General features: G+C 35.4%; 1 protein-coding gene across 3 annotated transcripts in view; it reads right to left on the bottom strand.

Moving 5' to 3' along the window:
• Positions 1–6,825: 6,825 nt before the first annotated feature.
• Positions 6,826–14,670, bottom strand: part of MDFIC (MyoD family inhibitor domain containing) — a 96,324-nt gene continuing 88,479 nt past the window's right edge. For 2 of the 3 annotated variants that reach the window (XM_017864608.1, XM_017864607.1), the window contains exon 5: positions 9,239–9,847. In XM_017864608.1, the coding sequence (XP_017720097.1) occupies positions 9,600–9,847 (248 nt within the window). In that variant the 3' untranslated portion in view covers positions 9,239–9,599. Of the gene's footprint in view, positions 9,848–14,670 lie in introns of all 3 variants that reach the window. The other variant, XM_017864606.1, reaches the window with a different exon arrangement.

Raw genomic sequence — 14,670 nt, 5'->3', positions numbered from 1 at the left:
TCCTAGGGAGACTTAGTCACTCTCACTTCTCAACTCTCATTGCAATTACACTTGTTTCTATTCCAACCATTTAATGCTATCGAATTAACATGCATTGTCTCTCTTTAGGCCAGGCACAGTGGCTCACACCTGTAATCCCAGCACTTTGGGAAGTCGAGGTGGGTGGATCACTTGAGGTCAGGAGTTCGAGACAAGTCTGGTCAACACACTGAAACCCTGTCTCTACTAAAAGTACAAAAAATAGCCAGATGTGGTGGCACACACCTGTAATTCCAGCTACCCAGGAGGCTGAGGCAGGAGAATCGCTTGAACCTGGGAGGTGGAGGCTGCAGTGAGCTGAGATTGCGCCACTGCACTCCAGTCTGGTGACAAAGCAAGACTCCATCGCAAAAAAAAAAAAAAAAAAAAAAAAAAAAAAAAAAAAAAAAAAAAAAAAGAAAAGAAAAGAAAAGAAAGAAAGTAGTGGGTTTTCTAATTTAGGATTGAACCAGGTGTTTAAGATCTGATAACAGACCTACCTTAGTTTAGAAATGTTTGGTGCCAAAGGCATATAGATGCCATATTAACTTGTATCCATTGGGTACATTTATATAGAATCCCTAAATATGGCATTTATGGGTGGATCTGTAATCTGTAAGCTAAGATTTCTCCTATGGGTATGTTTATGCTGATAATGATACTGAACCATTTTAGGTTGTGGGGAATAAAGGAAAATTTCATCATTTGGGGATCCTAAAGCCTTGTAATTCAACCATAAGCTTTGTATCATTCATGGTATCGATACCCTCTTTCTTTCCCCGTCCTCCATCCCCAGATTGTTACAGTGTCAAAAGTTAACAGGGAGGATATGTAGGCATTGAACCAAAAATGTTGAGTAAGTTTCTGGAGTGTCTAGTGTAGTTCTTGTATTATTGTATTATTATATTTGAGTATCTGTCAATGTTAAATAGACAAAAACATCCAAGATACCCCAGGATTTATATTTTCTTAAATCTTAGAAATACATGATAACAAGATTGAACTCAGACGTGCGTCTGCACACAAACAAGCTCACTTTTTCTCACTACCTCATTATTCAGAGTACTGGCAGGAAACAGATGGCTCCCCCATAGGGTTTAATTGAAGGGAGATTAATAAAAGGGACTGTTAGCAGACAAACAATCAGTTGTAAGAAGACCAACAAAGGAGTTTGAAGTTCCAGGAACTAACAGCATTGGGAAACCTCTACTTCTCCAAGCCTGCAGAGGTACCAGGAGAGCACTGTAGCTATGGGAGAGGGGCCGTTGCACAGGAACCCCTAATGTGGAGAAAGAGAGTTATTATCAAACAACTGTCTGGAAGGAACAGGGGTAAGGGTGGGGTGGGAATTAATACTTTGACTTCTCTCTTATCTTTTGATTTCCCACCAGTGCCTACCATCAGTCAAAGCCAACTGGAAACCAGAAAGCAAGATATCCTGGCACAAAATCGTGCAGAAAGAAAAAACTGATCTGAAGGTGGTAAATGGAAAATGACTGACACCTAATATTATGAAGAACATCTAACTCTTGAGTCTTCATCCACCTAAAAACAATGGACATCATTGATAAGTAGGCACAGAACAGTAACGCATTGTGAGTTCTTTGACTTTTGGGTCAACGCATGCCATGAAAGATAAGTAGTACAGTAGCTATGAATTTTATTCGCCATTAGAGCCCAAGCCACGATACCCACTCAAGGTAGGAAAGATGGGAGACAAGAAACAAGCCAGGTAAGACTTCAGTTCCACGTGTTTCCATCCCAGCTTCAAGCAAAGCTGTTTTGATTGAATCTATTTATTATATTTGGTAATATGTAAAATTACATAAGAAATATACCTGTCTAATGGAAAGATCCAGAAATAGAAATTAGGTTTCCTAGGTCTATCAGTAACTGATAATGTTACTTTAAAAAGTAAACTTAAGCAATCTGTCCCAGTTTTTTCATCTGTAAAATGGAAGTTATAACGTCTATCCTAAAAGAATCATAGTTTTGTGAAGATCAAATGAGAAAACAGACACGGTTTTCTTCTGAAAAGTTAAACAAGTTCTACAAATGTCAGCCCTATCACTTTTTCTATCTCCTAAAGCTGTCCCTGAGTGTAAGCTGCCAATCACCACATCCTCTTTTTTGGGCTATCTTTCCTCTACACATGGAGCACTTCACTCAACTCCAACTTAAACATCACACACAAAGGAAAGATAAGCAGCAAGAAAATCCAAATGCATTGGCAATACCACTGCATGTTAAAAAGAAAGAACTAGGTTCACGTTGAACTTCGTTTTCGTGGTGCATAACTCTCCTTTCCATAGGTCCTATTAACTTCAAAGGGAGCTCCGTGCATGTAAATGATTATATTTATTGGATGCGCCAACTCTTTCTTATCCTCCAGGCACAATTAGAAATATCATAGAAAAATGAATGTCAGAGACTTGGATCCATATTTGATATTCTATGGGAAATTCCCCACAGTTACAGATGTTAAAAATCCTGCCCAATGGTCCAGTTATAAATTTATAGTATTTCCTTTTCTATATCCTTGGAATTATTTTCTCTGATTTCCTTTTACATTAAAGGAAAATATTCCCTTTAGGTCCAGATAAACTAGTGATAAAACCTTGGCTTGTTGTACAGCTTGATATAGTAATAAAAATTTAGACTGTGTAACCCCTCTCTTTCAAGGAACTGTTAGTGCTTCCCTGAGATTATCCCGTTAATAGTTACAGGAACTCTTCCTACTTCAAGTTCACTCTGGGAACTGCTCTTGGAGTCAGTGTCTAGGAACTCAATTCTTGGATGTTCAGCTTAATATCATATCCACTAAACCACACTGTAATTTCAGTGTTCCTTGTAAATTCAGGCCTTTATTAATATTTTTGTTAGGTGGCTAATAACCTTAGCGTTCTGTAGTTGAAGTCGCCACAATAAATTAAATTTGTATGGAGCCCTGTGCTTTTCACACCACTTTGCTGTTTGTTCACTTTAAATTTAGTAGTTTCATAGCTCACAGTGGAAGCGTCCCTAGTACTGACTCTGACAAATAATGCCCTCATTCGGTGCTATCAGTGAATATAAGGACCTTGAAAATGTTATAGACATGGCTCCTCAGCAATATTACGTATTACGTATTTTATATATAATCTAAGGGTAGGTTAACTCGTTAGCTGCATATTTTTTAAAGTGACAAAACGGAGAAAATAGAAGAAATCTTTCAAATTAAATATTTAGAACTACTATAAAAGAGAAAATGTTACTATTAAATGATGAAAAACATTGCTGGAAATGTACCCACATCTGATGGATGGTTGGGAAGATACAAAGGCTTTTTAAAATAATGTTTTGATAAGCAATATGACTTACAAAAGATTCATTTTAACTAGCCTTACAGACAAATAAACCATATCATGTTAATTTGAACCCATTTTTAATTATTTGTAAAAAATAAGTAAGCAAGGGCAGTCTAATTGTTGTAAATATTTATAGAGCAAAACAATCCAAACTAAATATAACAATCAAATTTCTAGTGAAAATGTGTGTAAGTAGGTTTATTTTGAAAGGAAAAGTCCTACTCCCAGTGTCATAACCAATTAAATTCTCCAGGTAATGACCCCATTTGCATAGCGAGCGGAACCCACAAGTGGGAATTTTAATGGGTACACCACCTGAGTACAGTAATTGAGAGTGACACAACTTGAACTAGTTTTGTGCTTACCCCACTGAAAATTCTACTCATATTATTTTTAATGTCAAGCTACAAGTCAAATTTCAAGATGATGGATTTGTTCTTTTTTAAGCACTGAGTTTGAATAAAAGAAATGCTTTAATTCTGTTATGCACTGCATATCTTTGCTGTAACGAATCTGTACTTCTGATTCTCACCATTGCTTCATTTTCTTCAGTGATTGGAATTTAATTTTATTCATTAATTTGTGAATAATTAGATAAAAAAATAATGTCCTCAGCAGCTAAATTGCTTTTGGATTGCGATTTAATGTACCTTTGCCAGAATATGTATTATAGTTAAGCTGGCATAACAGTTTACTAAAATGTCATTGTGTAAATATGCCCAGTTATTCTTTTTGATGATCTAACAAAATCTAATATAATACGTATTCATGGGTATTTTACTCCTCCTTCACCTCAGCACCAATAAAACACAGTTTCTGCAGAGCTGATCAGAGACACCTTGTCATCTAAAGATGTTACTTTTAAAAGATATTCTCCTTATCTCTCAGGCACTATTCATGTCCTTGAAAGAATTGTGCATTCTGATTGAGGGATCATATGACGTCCACATGAAATTATACAATAAAGGTGATTTCAAGACTCTAAAAGTCAAACACACACGATGAACTAGGTTTTGAGGTGACATTCTAAAACTTCTTTTGTTTCACTCTAAGATTGCTTGCGATCTAACTGTTTGTAGGTGTTTGACACCACTCTGCCACATCTGTAATTGGCATAGCATCCAGCAGACAGGCTCTGTACATCTTTACACTGCAACCTACCAAGTTAAGAAATGTATTGGTTCAATATAAAACAGCAGGCTGTTTTTAGACATAGTTACTAGTGCACAAGCTTTAATATGGCTTGGCTTCATCCTATAATGAGATCTTTTAGTTCCCTGCTCAACAGGCTTTTATTCCTTTGCAAAAGGCTATGAACTATGTCAAGTGGATCAGCTGCTTTTGTACACCCTCTTTCTTGGCTTTGGAGCATAATTCCTTTGCTTCTACCCCTTTATGCATCAGACAGAACTTAAGAACCTTTTCCATTTTTCAAGCTAAACTTAGAATTTGTTTGAATTTGCTTTTCACCATTTTCCTAATAATTACATTCTCAACTAAACCTCACACAAAGACCTGCCTGGAAGTGAACACCTAATTGCAGAGCTATACTTTGTCTTTAACACACATATCTATACCCCATGTTGGTAATGTGTCAAAGGATGGTTATCTGAAATGATTTCTTCACGGTCACCTCACAGCTAAATTAATGCTTCCTTTTCAGTTAGCACTAAATGGGATGTGGTAAGGAATTGAGTGCATAAATAGACAAACAAACAATGGAAGTAGAACTACTAGCCACAGTTCAGTGAGAAGGCAGGAAGCTACTTAACTTGACATCTGGCTGCTTAAGAGTTATAGTTGAGGCTCTAGTGGAAAGTGTCATGCTATTATGACAGTTTGGTGAAGAATGGGTGGTGCAGATTCTGTTTGCATAGAGACACTGCTTTCCAGGTGGGGCTCGGCTGTGGTTTTATTTCATTTTCAGATTGTCTATTGTCTTCATTAAAATTTGGTCATAAATATGATATTTTGAGTTATAGTGCTTTAAAAGGAGCAGTCATGGTCCACTGAGAATTTTGCAAAGTATGTAGAAGATTTAGTCATCAATGATAGTTTTTGTAACACCCATCCTCCATGTTAGGGCTGCATTACAATAGCATCCCCTCTCCACAACTTCTTCCATTTTAAGCAAACTCTAAAAGCAATCTTAAATAAGGAAGTAAATACTGGCAGGTTCACTGTTGAAACTGTTTTCTCACGGGAGATGCCAAACTTCTTCCCTGGGTTGAAACTTCTTAAGGGTTATGTGACTTTCTTGAGGTGCCTAGTACCAATCCAAGCACAAAGAAAACACTCATTGCAGTTTATTGTATAGGCATATTGGAGATGAAGGGTTGAAAGGATTCTGTTTTAATACCCAATGCTTGATTATAAAAACTATAAATAGTGTGGAACAAACCCTATTAATGTATATTACCCATTGTTTAAAACAAAAATGATATGTTCTGCTGTATTAGTGTAAAAGAAAACAAACTGGATATTATGGTAGTTGATGAAATTTTCTGTCACCAGTCAGATTAGATGCAACAACCCTACAGGCCTACAAATCACAAGTAATTGGAAGGGGCATAAAAGTCTTGAATAATTTGAAAAACAATCTCATGAATAAATAACCTGGTTAATTAGGCAGTTAGGTAAATCTAAACATTTCAGTAGCATTCAAGAAAGCAAGCTATAGAGTCTCTGGGCTCAAGTCTTATTTATGTCAGGCAGTGATGTTTGACTCTTATAACATTAGAATCTAGAGCACTGATAGAGTTTGCGTGGATAAAGAATGGAAAGTTATTACATAAGGTTGCCTTGGTTACTCCTTGAACTGCTCAGATAACATTGACTATCCAGGTGAGGAAAATGGATACAGTTGATACACTGTAAAAATGAAAAAATAACTTTCTAAATAAAAAATCTTCTAAATAAAGTCATACTGTATTGTTTTAGTTAGATGCTAACTGCAAAGCATTTACAAAAATTGTGCCACTATATGCCCTACATGGAAATTCTTCTGATGATTTATTTTGAGTGAAATTCATTAAATCTAAGACTCAATTTCATAGATGTTCGAGCATTTTACGTTGGTTTTAATCTCGGCACATATTGTAAAATTACCTTAGTTTTTCTAAGTAGAAATATAGTTCCAAAGTAAATAAATGAAATTAATTTACTAAAACGATGTAAAAAAACTTGTATTTTGACATATTATAAATTTTTAAAAGAACACTATGTTTTGAAATCACATATCAATGATCATTTATACCATAAACTGATCGATATTTTTCGTAGTTCATTTATGGACATGAGTCATGTGATTTACATAAGAAGACTCGGAAATCTTCAGACAGGGATGAAACAGGATAAAGACAACCTACAGGTTTTAACTTATGGTTGAATTCTTTCAAATATTAATCAATATGTCAATTAGATATAAACATATGGTAAAGCAAAATAAAGAACTCATTTTAAAAAATTTTCAAAATAGTGTATTCAGGATAATACAAGTCCAGTTTTAAAACATTTTAAAAGCCTTTCCACATTTAAAAGGACACTGCCTATAACTATAAATTCTAGCACTTAGTCATGATAGCCATACAGTTCAACAAAACATTTTACATTAAGAAATCATAAGATACATTGAAACTATTTTCACATTTGCCTACTTTTCCTTTTTCTTATTCCTTTTAATTATACAAGATACTTTATGGAATGACTGTCTGGAGTAGACAAGAGGAAATGTACTATGAACATAAATACAAAAATAAAATTCTGGTATCCATTAACATTCTCTGTTATGGAGAAACATTATTTCAAATGTGTTAATATTTTCATTACAAATTGTGGCAGTATATGTTTAAATACTAGACTAATCACTTGGTTGAAAACTGCATATAAAAGCCAAATATTCTAACAATTCCAGGTCATTAGGAGGTTTCATGTGTCCATAAACAGATGATATTCTCACATCCTAATATATGAGCATAAGTTAATTTTGGGTATATGTAAATATTTAGATTGTGGTTACTGTAAAATAGTACAAAGATTTCCTTAAATTTTATGTAACAAATGAATTAAGTTCTTTAGAGGAGAAAAATGAAGACAGTTATTTACCAGAATTATATTCAGATCTCCAAATTTAAAGGTTTTGTATGTGTGTATGTACGTATAAGTAGCAATAAAAGAAAGATTCAAAAGTTTGCTAAGTTTTTTCTTTTTTAAGCCCTTTAAGTAATGATACAACTAAAAACTAGGTTTCATCTCAAAGGAAAAACCACAGGTGATATTCTCATGCTTCAGGTTAAAAACCTCTCTTAAAAGGCTAGGTTTGCGAAAGGCTTCCTAAAATTATGCTTCTGTTGTTACTATCAATGTGATATTTAGCCAGAAAAATTAAAAATAATTATTAATCCCAAAGCATACTTTCAAAATTTCTACAAAGAAGTATATTAAATCAAACCAAACTACAATTTAGAGAGATCAAACTGAGTAGGAGAGTGCATGGTATGAAAATTTACTCTCCCTTTTATGTAAGCCACACAGTCTCTACGTCTCAATAACTATATAATTAGTCTTGTAATTGACTGATTTCTTTACACTTAAGGATCATTATAACCTGCCATATTAGTTTAATTTAACATAAAATTGTAATACAGAAATTTGGTCACAGTAGTGGATGTCTAGATTTCTTCTGCTTTGAAAAGAATGGTTTCCATTTATCTGTGTTTACAAAAAATAGCAATGCTTAAGAAACAAACCAAAGCAAACAACTAAAATGCTCTCATCCCCAAAACACCTAAAGCTCTCAAGTAAAAGAAAGCCTATGAATAACTCAGAACACTGGGATTTTAATATGAAAAATTTCCCAATTTAAATGAAATGTGTCAGAGTACTCCATCTTCTTTATTAAATAGAGCTATTTTACTAAGGCATTATGTTTTCATCAAAAAAGTATGATAACATTTAAATTATGTGTAAGACAATGCATATTTTTAGTTAATTTAAACTTTATAGCTTTTTTAAAAAGCTGTATTACTGCAACTAATAACAAAGGATGCTGAAGGCACTGTTCTTTTAACTGGTTAAGGGCACACACGATTTAGGGTGTCCACCTAAAACTTTGTCAAAAATCTAAATAATTCATTTAAATGCCAGATGAATCACTCATTCTAAGAGAGTCTTCAAATGCCACATTCTCCCTGAAGCCTTCCTGAATATTCTGGTAGCAATTTTCTGCGTATTCCAACAGCCTTTTGAGTTTATGTCTCTTATAATCCTCACTTCAGTATGCCTTGTGGTATGGTTCATTCTTTACAGACCTCCTTAGTCTGCTAAATCTCATGTTCCTGTGGACAGGAGTGGAACTGTATCTATTCCCACAGTCTGAGGAAGAAAGTCTACACAGTAGGCATTCAGCATCTGTTAAACAAGCGGAGAAGGTAAGGGAGAGAGATCAGCACTGGTTCCCAACTACTATGTGGGTTTGTTTCCTAAAGTTTCTTTTAAAATAAAGACTGGTTTATTTATTTACATATTTATTTATTTATTTAGAGATGGAGTCTTGCTTTGTCACCCAGGCTGGAGTACAGTGGCACAATCTCAGCTCACTGCAACCTTTGACTCTTGGTTCAAGCAATTCTCCTGCCTCAGCCTCCCAAGTAGCTGGGACTACAGGCACCCGCCACCACACCCAGCTAATTTTTTGTATTTTAGTAGAGACGGGGTTTCACCATGTTGTCCTCACTAGTCTCGAACTCTGAGCTCAGGCAGTCTGCCCACCTCGGCCTCCCAAAGTGCCAGGATTACAGGCGTGAGCCACTGTGCCTGGCCAAGACTGCTTTCATTTAATCACGAATAGATACACATCAAAATAAACTGCCAGGTTTAAATACTCACTGAAAAATAATATATTTGGAGCAAAGGGCTCCTGAGAATGGTTAGAAGAAACAGAAATATCAGTAAAAAGGAGAACACATTTAACATTTGGGGAGGGGGTGTCAAAATGTCCCAAAGTTATTGTAACATATTAAGAAGTTTATCAAACTAGTTAAAGTAGTTAAAATTTCACATATTAAACCATGTAGATTTAGTTAAAGTAAAAAGGCTTTCAGAGATTACTTACAATAATGAGTTAACAGTGCAAATTCCATGTTGTTTCATGAGAATCTTACAATGTGCTTTTCTTCCCCCCAAAAGTAAATTTTTAAACACTCTCCAGTTTTAACACAAACAAAAGATAAATATTTATGAAGGAAAACAAATTCCACAGCATTCCATACAGATTTCCAAGCAGTCTGATGATTCACAACAGGCATCCATGATGCCACAGTCCATATCACAAGGGCAGTTACAGTCATCCCCCATCTCGTCTCCACAGCAACAGCAGCAGGCTTCTGAGGTGCAGATGCCACAAGACGCTTGTCCCAGGACAATATTGCAAAGGGTCAGGAATTCGCAGAACAAGCAAGCCAGGATACAGTGGACGCAACAATCTTCATTTTCAGTGGTAAGGAGACCATGTAGTGAGAAAAAGGAGGAACACAAAAGACATGGTTATCAATAGATTCAGTAAGAATTGAGCAAAATAGTCAAGTCATCCACAACCCAAAGGAAGTTTGCTTTGTGAGCTGGAAGCTCAAAAAGGAGCTTAAGTTAAACTCTAGATGAGTGATCTTTAGAAGAAAATACTTAGTTCGAAAAAAAAAAAAGTATTGTGTGTACGCACATGTGTTCACATGTGTTAGATTATTACTCTCACAAACTGTGCAATGGCCCTTGGTCCTAGATACCACTTCTCTATGCTTCTTATCCACCTTTCTATATGCTATTGCTCTTTATAACACTGGCTAAAACAATTGCATTTTAGTTATTAAAGTTCTTCAGAAATAGAAATTTCCTTCAATTGCTCCACCCCACCTGCTCTAAAATTGAAAAAGAACAAATTTAAATATGAAATATTTGATGTATTATTGAAAAATTAATTCAATAGTTCAACCAGCATCCATTAAGACTTCACTTTCCAATACAAATGATTCAATTTCATGGTTTTAGGCCTTTTATTTCACAAATATTAAATAAAAACAGTGAGACTCTCTGGTTGGGTCCAACTATTGTTTCTAGAAGGGTCCTTCTGCCTACTTCTAACAAAGGAATTTATACCTTAGCTAATGTGAATAATGACACAGGAACATTGCTTTCCCTCTTCCTTTGGTGGCAAAGAACTTTAACATCTCTGTTATCTCCTGACACATCTCTAATAATGCCTCTCTAAACAACAATGTTCACTAAACTTAATAAACTGATAAAGTTGAGAAATCAAAGAGATTATAATTTAACAAATTTAGATTCTAATGTTCTAATGTCCATTTCTTTATAATTCTGGGGCAAGTGAAAGGAGTAATGGAAGGAAATTTCTATTTCTAGATAACTTTAACACATGTAATAACATCATTTAAAACCAATGTTATAAGACAATTGCCTCATATCAGAAATAGTTATGAATTTTTACCAGAATTAATTCTGGGTTATTTTGTGTGGGTTCCTTGTTTTTCGTTTTTGTATTTTGTATAATATAAGTTTTAATAAGAAGATTCCACTTCCAACAATAGCAATAAGGCACAACCACCCCACCCTCTTCCCATTGTCACATGTCCTTTGTGTTTCTGTATTTGGCATTAAAATTAAGTGCCTTTGATGGAGTGTCAGCAAACTGTGAAAACCAAAGATGAAGGAAAGAAAACCAGCTTGTTGCATGGCAGCCATGCTTTAATACAAAATCATGCACTTCTCTATAGAATGCCATATAACTGCATGTAGATGTGAATTGACAGAATTCCTCTACTACAGATTCCTTGGCTACAGATGCTTCAGGTAAGGAAAAACAAACACCAGCGTACCTACGGCAGTCTCTTAACTCTACAGGCCTATACCCAAGCATCCCGTCATAAACTCCCTAACTCTTTGAACACCCCTCTGTTTCTCTGCAGATTCTAACTTTGTAGAGAATTCAGAGGATGAAAGGAGGAAATGTGGAAACACAAAGTCATACACTCCACCTGCCAGATGGTGAAAAGGAGGAAGGGTCAGAGAGAACTCAAAAGGGAATTTCCAGAGTTGTGTTTGCAGAATTAAAGGCTAAAAGGACACACTGTTCTTTCCTTTTTTTTTAGTGCCAAGCCCACTTTTACATATGATGGTCCATGCAGCAATTGGAAAAACAAAAACAGAGTTGTGAGAGTTTTCAAGTCTCTCCATCTTCCCCTAATATTGATTTCTAGTAGTAACAAATCATTTCAGGGGAACTCTAAAATCAACCTACATGAATAAAGGCCCATGACCTTACAACATTCTGGATTTCTAGACAGTGTCCGTGGTTTCCCTTTATCAACTCTGTTGCCATACTTTCATCTCATCATCTGTCTTATATGACTCTATTCAGTTGAATTTTTCCAGAATTACATTATCGTCATGATTTGTAAAATATTTGAAATGTTATAAACAGCAAGTTTCATTATTACTTAGAAGATATTGTTTAACTGGCATCAAGTCAGTTTTATTCAATGTACCTTCAAGTGAATATCCATATTATCTATTTCCAATAATACCTCACTGAGACCTTAACTTTCTATTCCACCATGAAATGCTTAAATATCAAGATTGAGAGAGGGACTCAACAAAAACCCACTTGACATTGAAGAACCTTAAACAAAATGTTTTTAAAAGCCTAAGAGTGGTTATTGATTATGTAAATTATTTATATACTAGTCATAAAATTTATCAGACATGGAACTACATATAACGGGTCTATCCATTTTAAAGGGGAAAGAATGTCTCGTCCAGTCATAGAAATAGATGGTTACAATATTTTTGAAGCCTCCTTTGGTCCCTTCCTGAATCTATTTTCCTCTCCATAGAAGTAACCACTGTCTTAAATATTAAATATTATATGATCTTTCCCCTGCTCTTTATTGTATTTTTCACAGCAGTACATGTGTACACACCCCTAAAAAATATACCAGAATGGAAAGTATACTTTACAAATTGCTGTGAGTAGCATCTTCTGCTCAACATCCTGCATTTGAGATTTATCTATGTTGATTCGTGTAGCTGTAGTTCACTCATTTTCCAGGTGCATAGTATTCCATTTAATTAATATACAATGATTGATTTATCCATTCTATTATTTTTTATTTTTCTTTTTTGAGACAGAGTCTCACTCTGTCACCCAGGCTGGAGTACAGTGGCACAATCTTGGCTCATTGCAACCTCTGCCTCCCGGATTCAAGCAATTTTCCTGCCTCAGTCTCCCCAGTAGCTGGGACTACAGGTGCCTGCCACTATGCCTGGTTAATTTTTTGTATTTTTAGTACAGACAGGGTTTTACCATGTTGGACAGGCTGGTCTCAGACTCCTGACCTCAGGTGATCCACCCGCCTTGGCCTCCCAAAGTGTTGGGATTACAGGCGTGAGCCATTGTGCCCAGCCTCATTCTACTATTTATGGATATTGTGGTCATCACCAGTGTTGTTGCTGTTCCTAACATGGCTGTTCTTAACATTGTTGTTTGAAACAATCTTATCCAGGTCTCCTAACATACATGCTAAGTAGCCAGCAATAGGATGGTTGGGTCACAGGCCTGCTCATCTTTAATCTTATTAGATAATGCCAAATTTGTTCCCGAGATTGTTGCTCCAAAATTTAGTCCCACAAACTAAGTATGAGAGTGCTCATTCTCCACATTCTCACCAATCTTTGAAACCATCACAATTTAACATGTGCAAGTTGTGTGTGAAATGGTATCTCATGGTGGTTTTATTTTGCCTTTTCTTGTTTCCTAACAGGTTTGGACATTTTTTCATGCTCATTGGCCATTCATGTTTTCTCTTCTTTGAAGTGGGTGTTCAGTATGTTCATGTTTTTTCCTAACTTTTACATTGGGTTGCCTCCTTTCTCTTACTAATTTGTAAAGGTTTTTCAGATATTCAAGATACTGATCCTTTGTTAAATATGATTGTCTTCTATCAGAATGTGACTTAATTACAATAAACTAACAAAAGGGAGATAAGTTAACTTTTGAACTCGGAGAGTTTAAGGTGAGGAAGGGAAAGCCAAATTAAATCTTGTTTGATAACACTGGATATGGGATTACATGGCTGAGGAAGTTAAGTGGCAGAGAGAAAAATCTGATAATTGATTAGCAAAAAGACGGAGAAGTGTTAGTAAGATTTGATAGCAGAATGAAACAAAAAAGTTTTAGTGTCTGATTCAAAACAAGGAACTCAGCTATGCTGATGACAGAAAAGGGGAAGAAACCAATAAGCAATTAGGAGAGAGAGATTGGATGTGATTGGTGTGAGATCAATAGCCTTGAGGATGAAGAGAGATGGGAGTGACATTCCAAACTAAACCACTAGTTGCCTCCCATAGGATATATTCATTTGAGAATTAATATTTCTTCCAGATCTTAGACTATAATGACACGTCATGAAGATTTTAAAAGCCTTAAGCCAAGAAATGAATCTCTTATAACTCCTACTTTAGTAAACAAGATTTACAAATTAATTTGCCTGTTAAAATATCATTTTATTTTTAGTAGACAAAGAATTTTTTTTTAAGTTCTTAGGTCTAAATAGATCAAACACTCCTTTGCTAACTTCTTTTCTTCAACCAAAACCTGTTTTCTGTAACTGATTGGTGTAAGTGGTTACTTTACTAGAATGGGAGTTGTAGCTTTAATGCAGGAAAAGTATTTACTTGCTGTTTTCAAAATTGAGAAACATCTTAAAAGTAGAGATGTTTTCATCAATTTTTCATTTTTTTTTTTTTAAATGGAAACTTACTTTGTACTAAACTCTCTTTTAAGGTCTTTATAAATATTGATTAATTTTATTCTAATAATACTCCTAAGAAGTCATACCGGTATTATGCCTATTTTACCAACGCAGAGACTGATTCACAGAAAATTTAGGAAATTTTCCCAAGGTCATAGAGGGAGTGAGTAGCAGAAACAGGATCAGGACCCAGACAGTTAACCTCCTGAGACCATGCTCTCAGTCAGCAAGCCATGCTGCTGTTACAGGAGTGGGTCACTTCTAACACTGGGATAATGTTCCTTGGAGGAAGATCACTTACAAATCCAAAACTTTCTGCTGATTTGTTTTGTTCATCTATCTGTTTTTAGCCTTGGTTCATGTTCCTTTTCTTTTTTAAAAATTATTCTGCTGTAATCCCAGCACTTTGGGAGGCCGAGACGGGCGGATCACAAGGTCAGGAGATCGAGACCATCCTGGCTAACACGGTGAAACCCCGTCTCTAC

Source organism: Rhinopithecus bieti, unplaced genomic scaffold, assembly GCF_001698545.2.
Source record: "Rhinopithecus bieti isolate Rb0 unplaced genomic scaffold, ASM169854v2 scaffold_75173, whole genome shotgun sequence".
Lineage (NCBI taxonomy): Eukaryota > Metazoa > Chordata > Mammalia > Primates > Cercopithecidae > Rhinopithecus > Rhinopithecus bieti.
The sequence above is the reverse complement of the archived record's forward strand: the minus strand, read 5'-3'. Positions and strand labels throughout refer to the sequence as shown.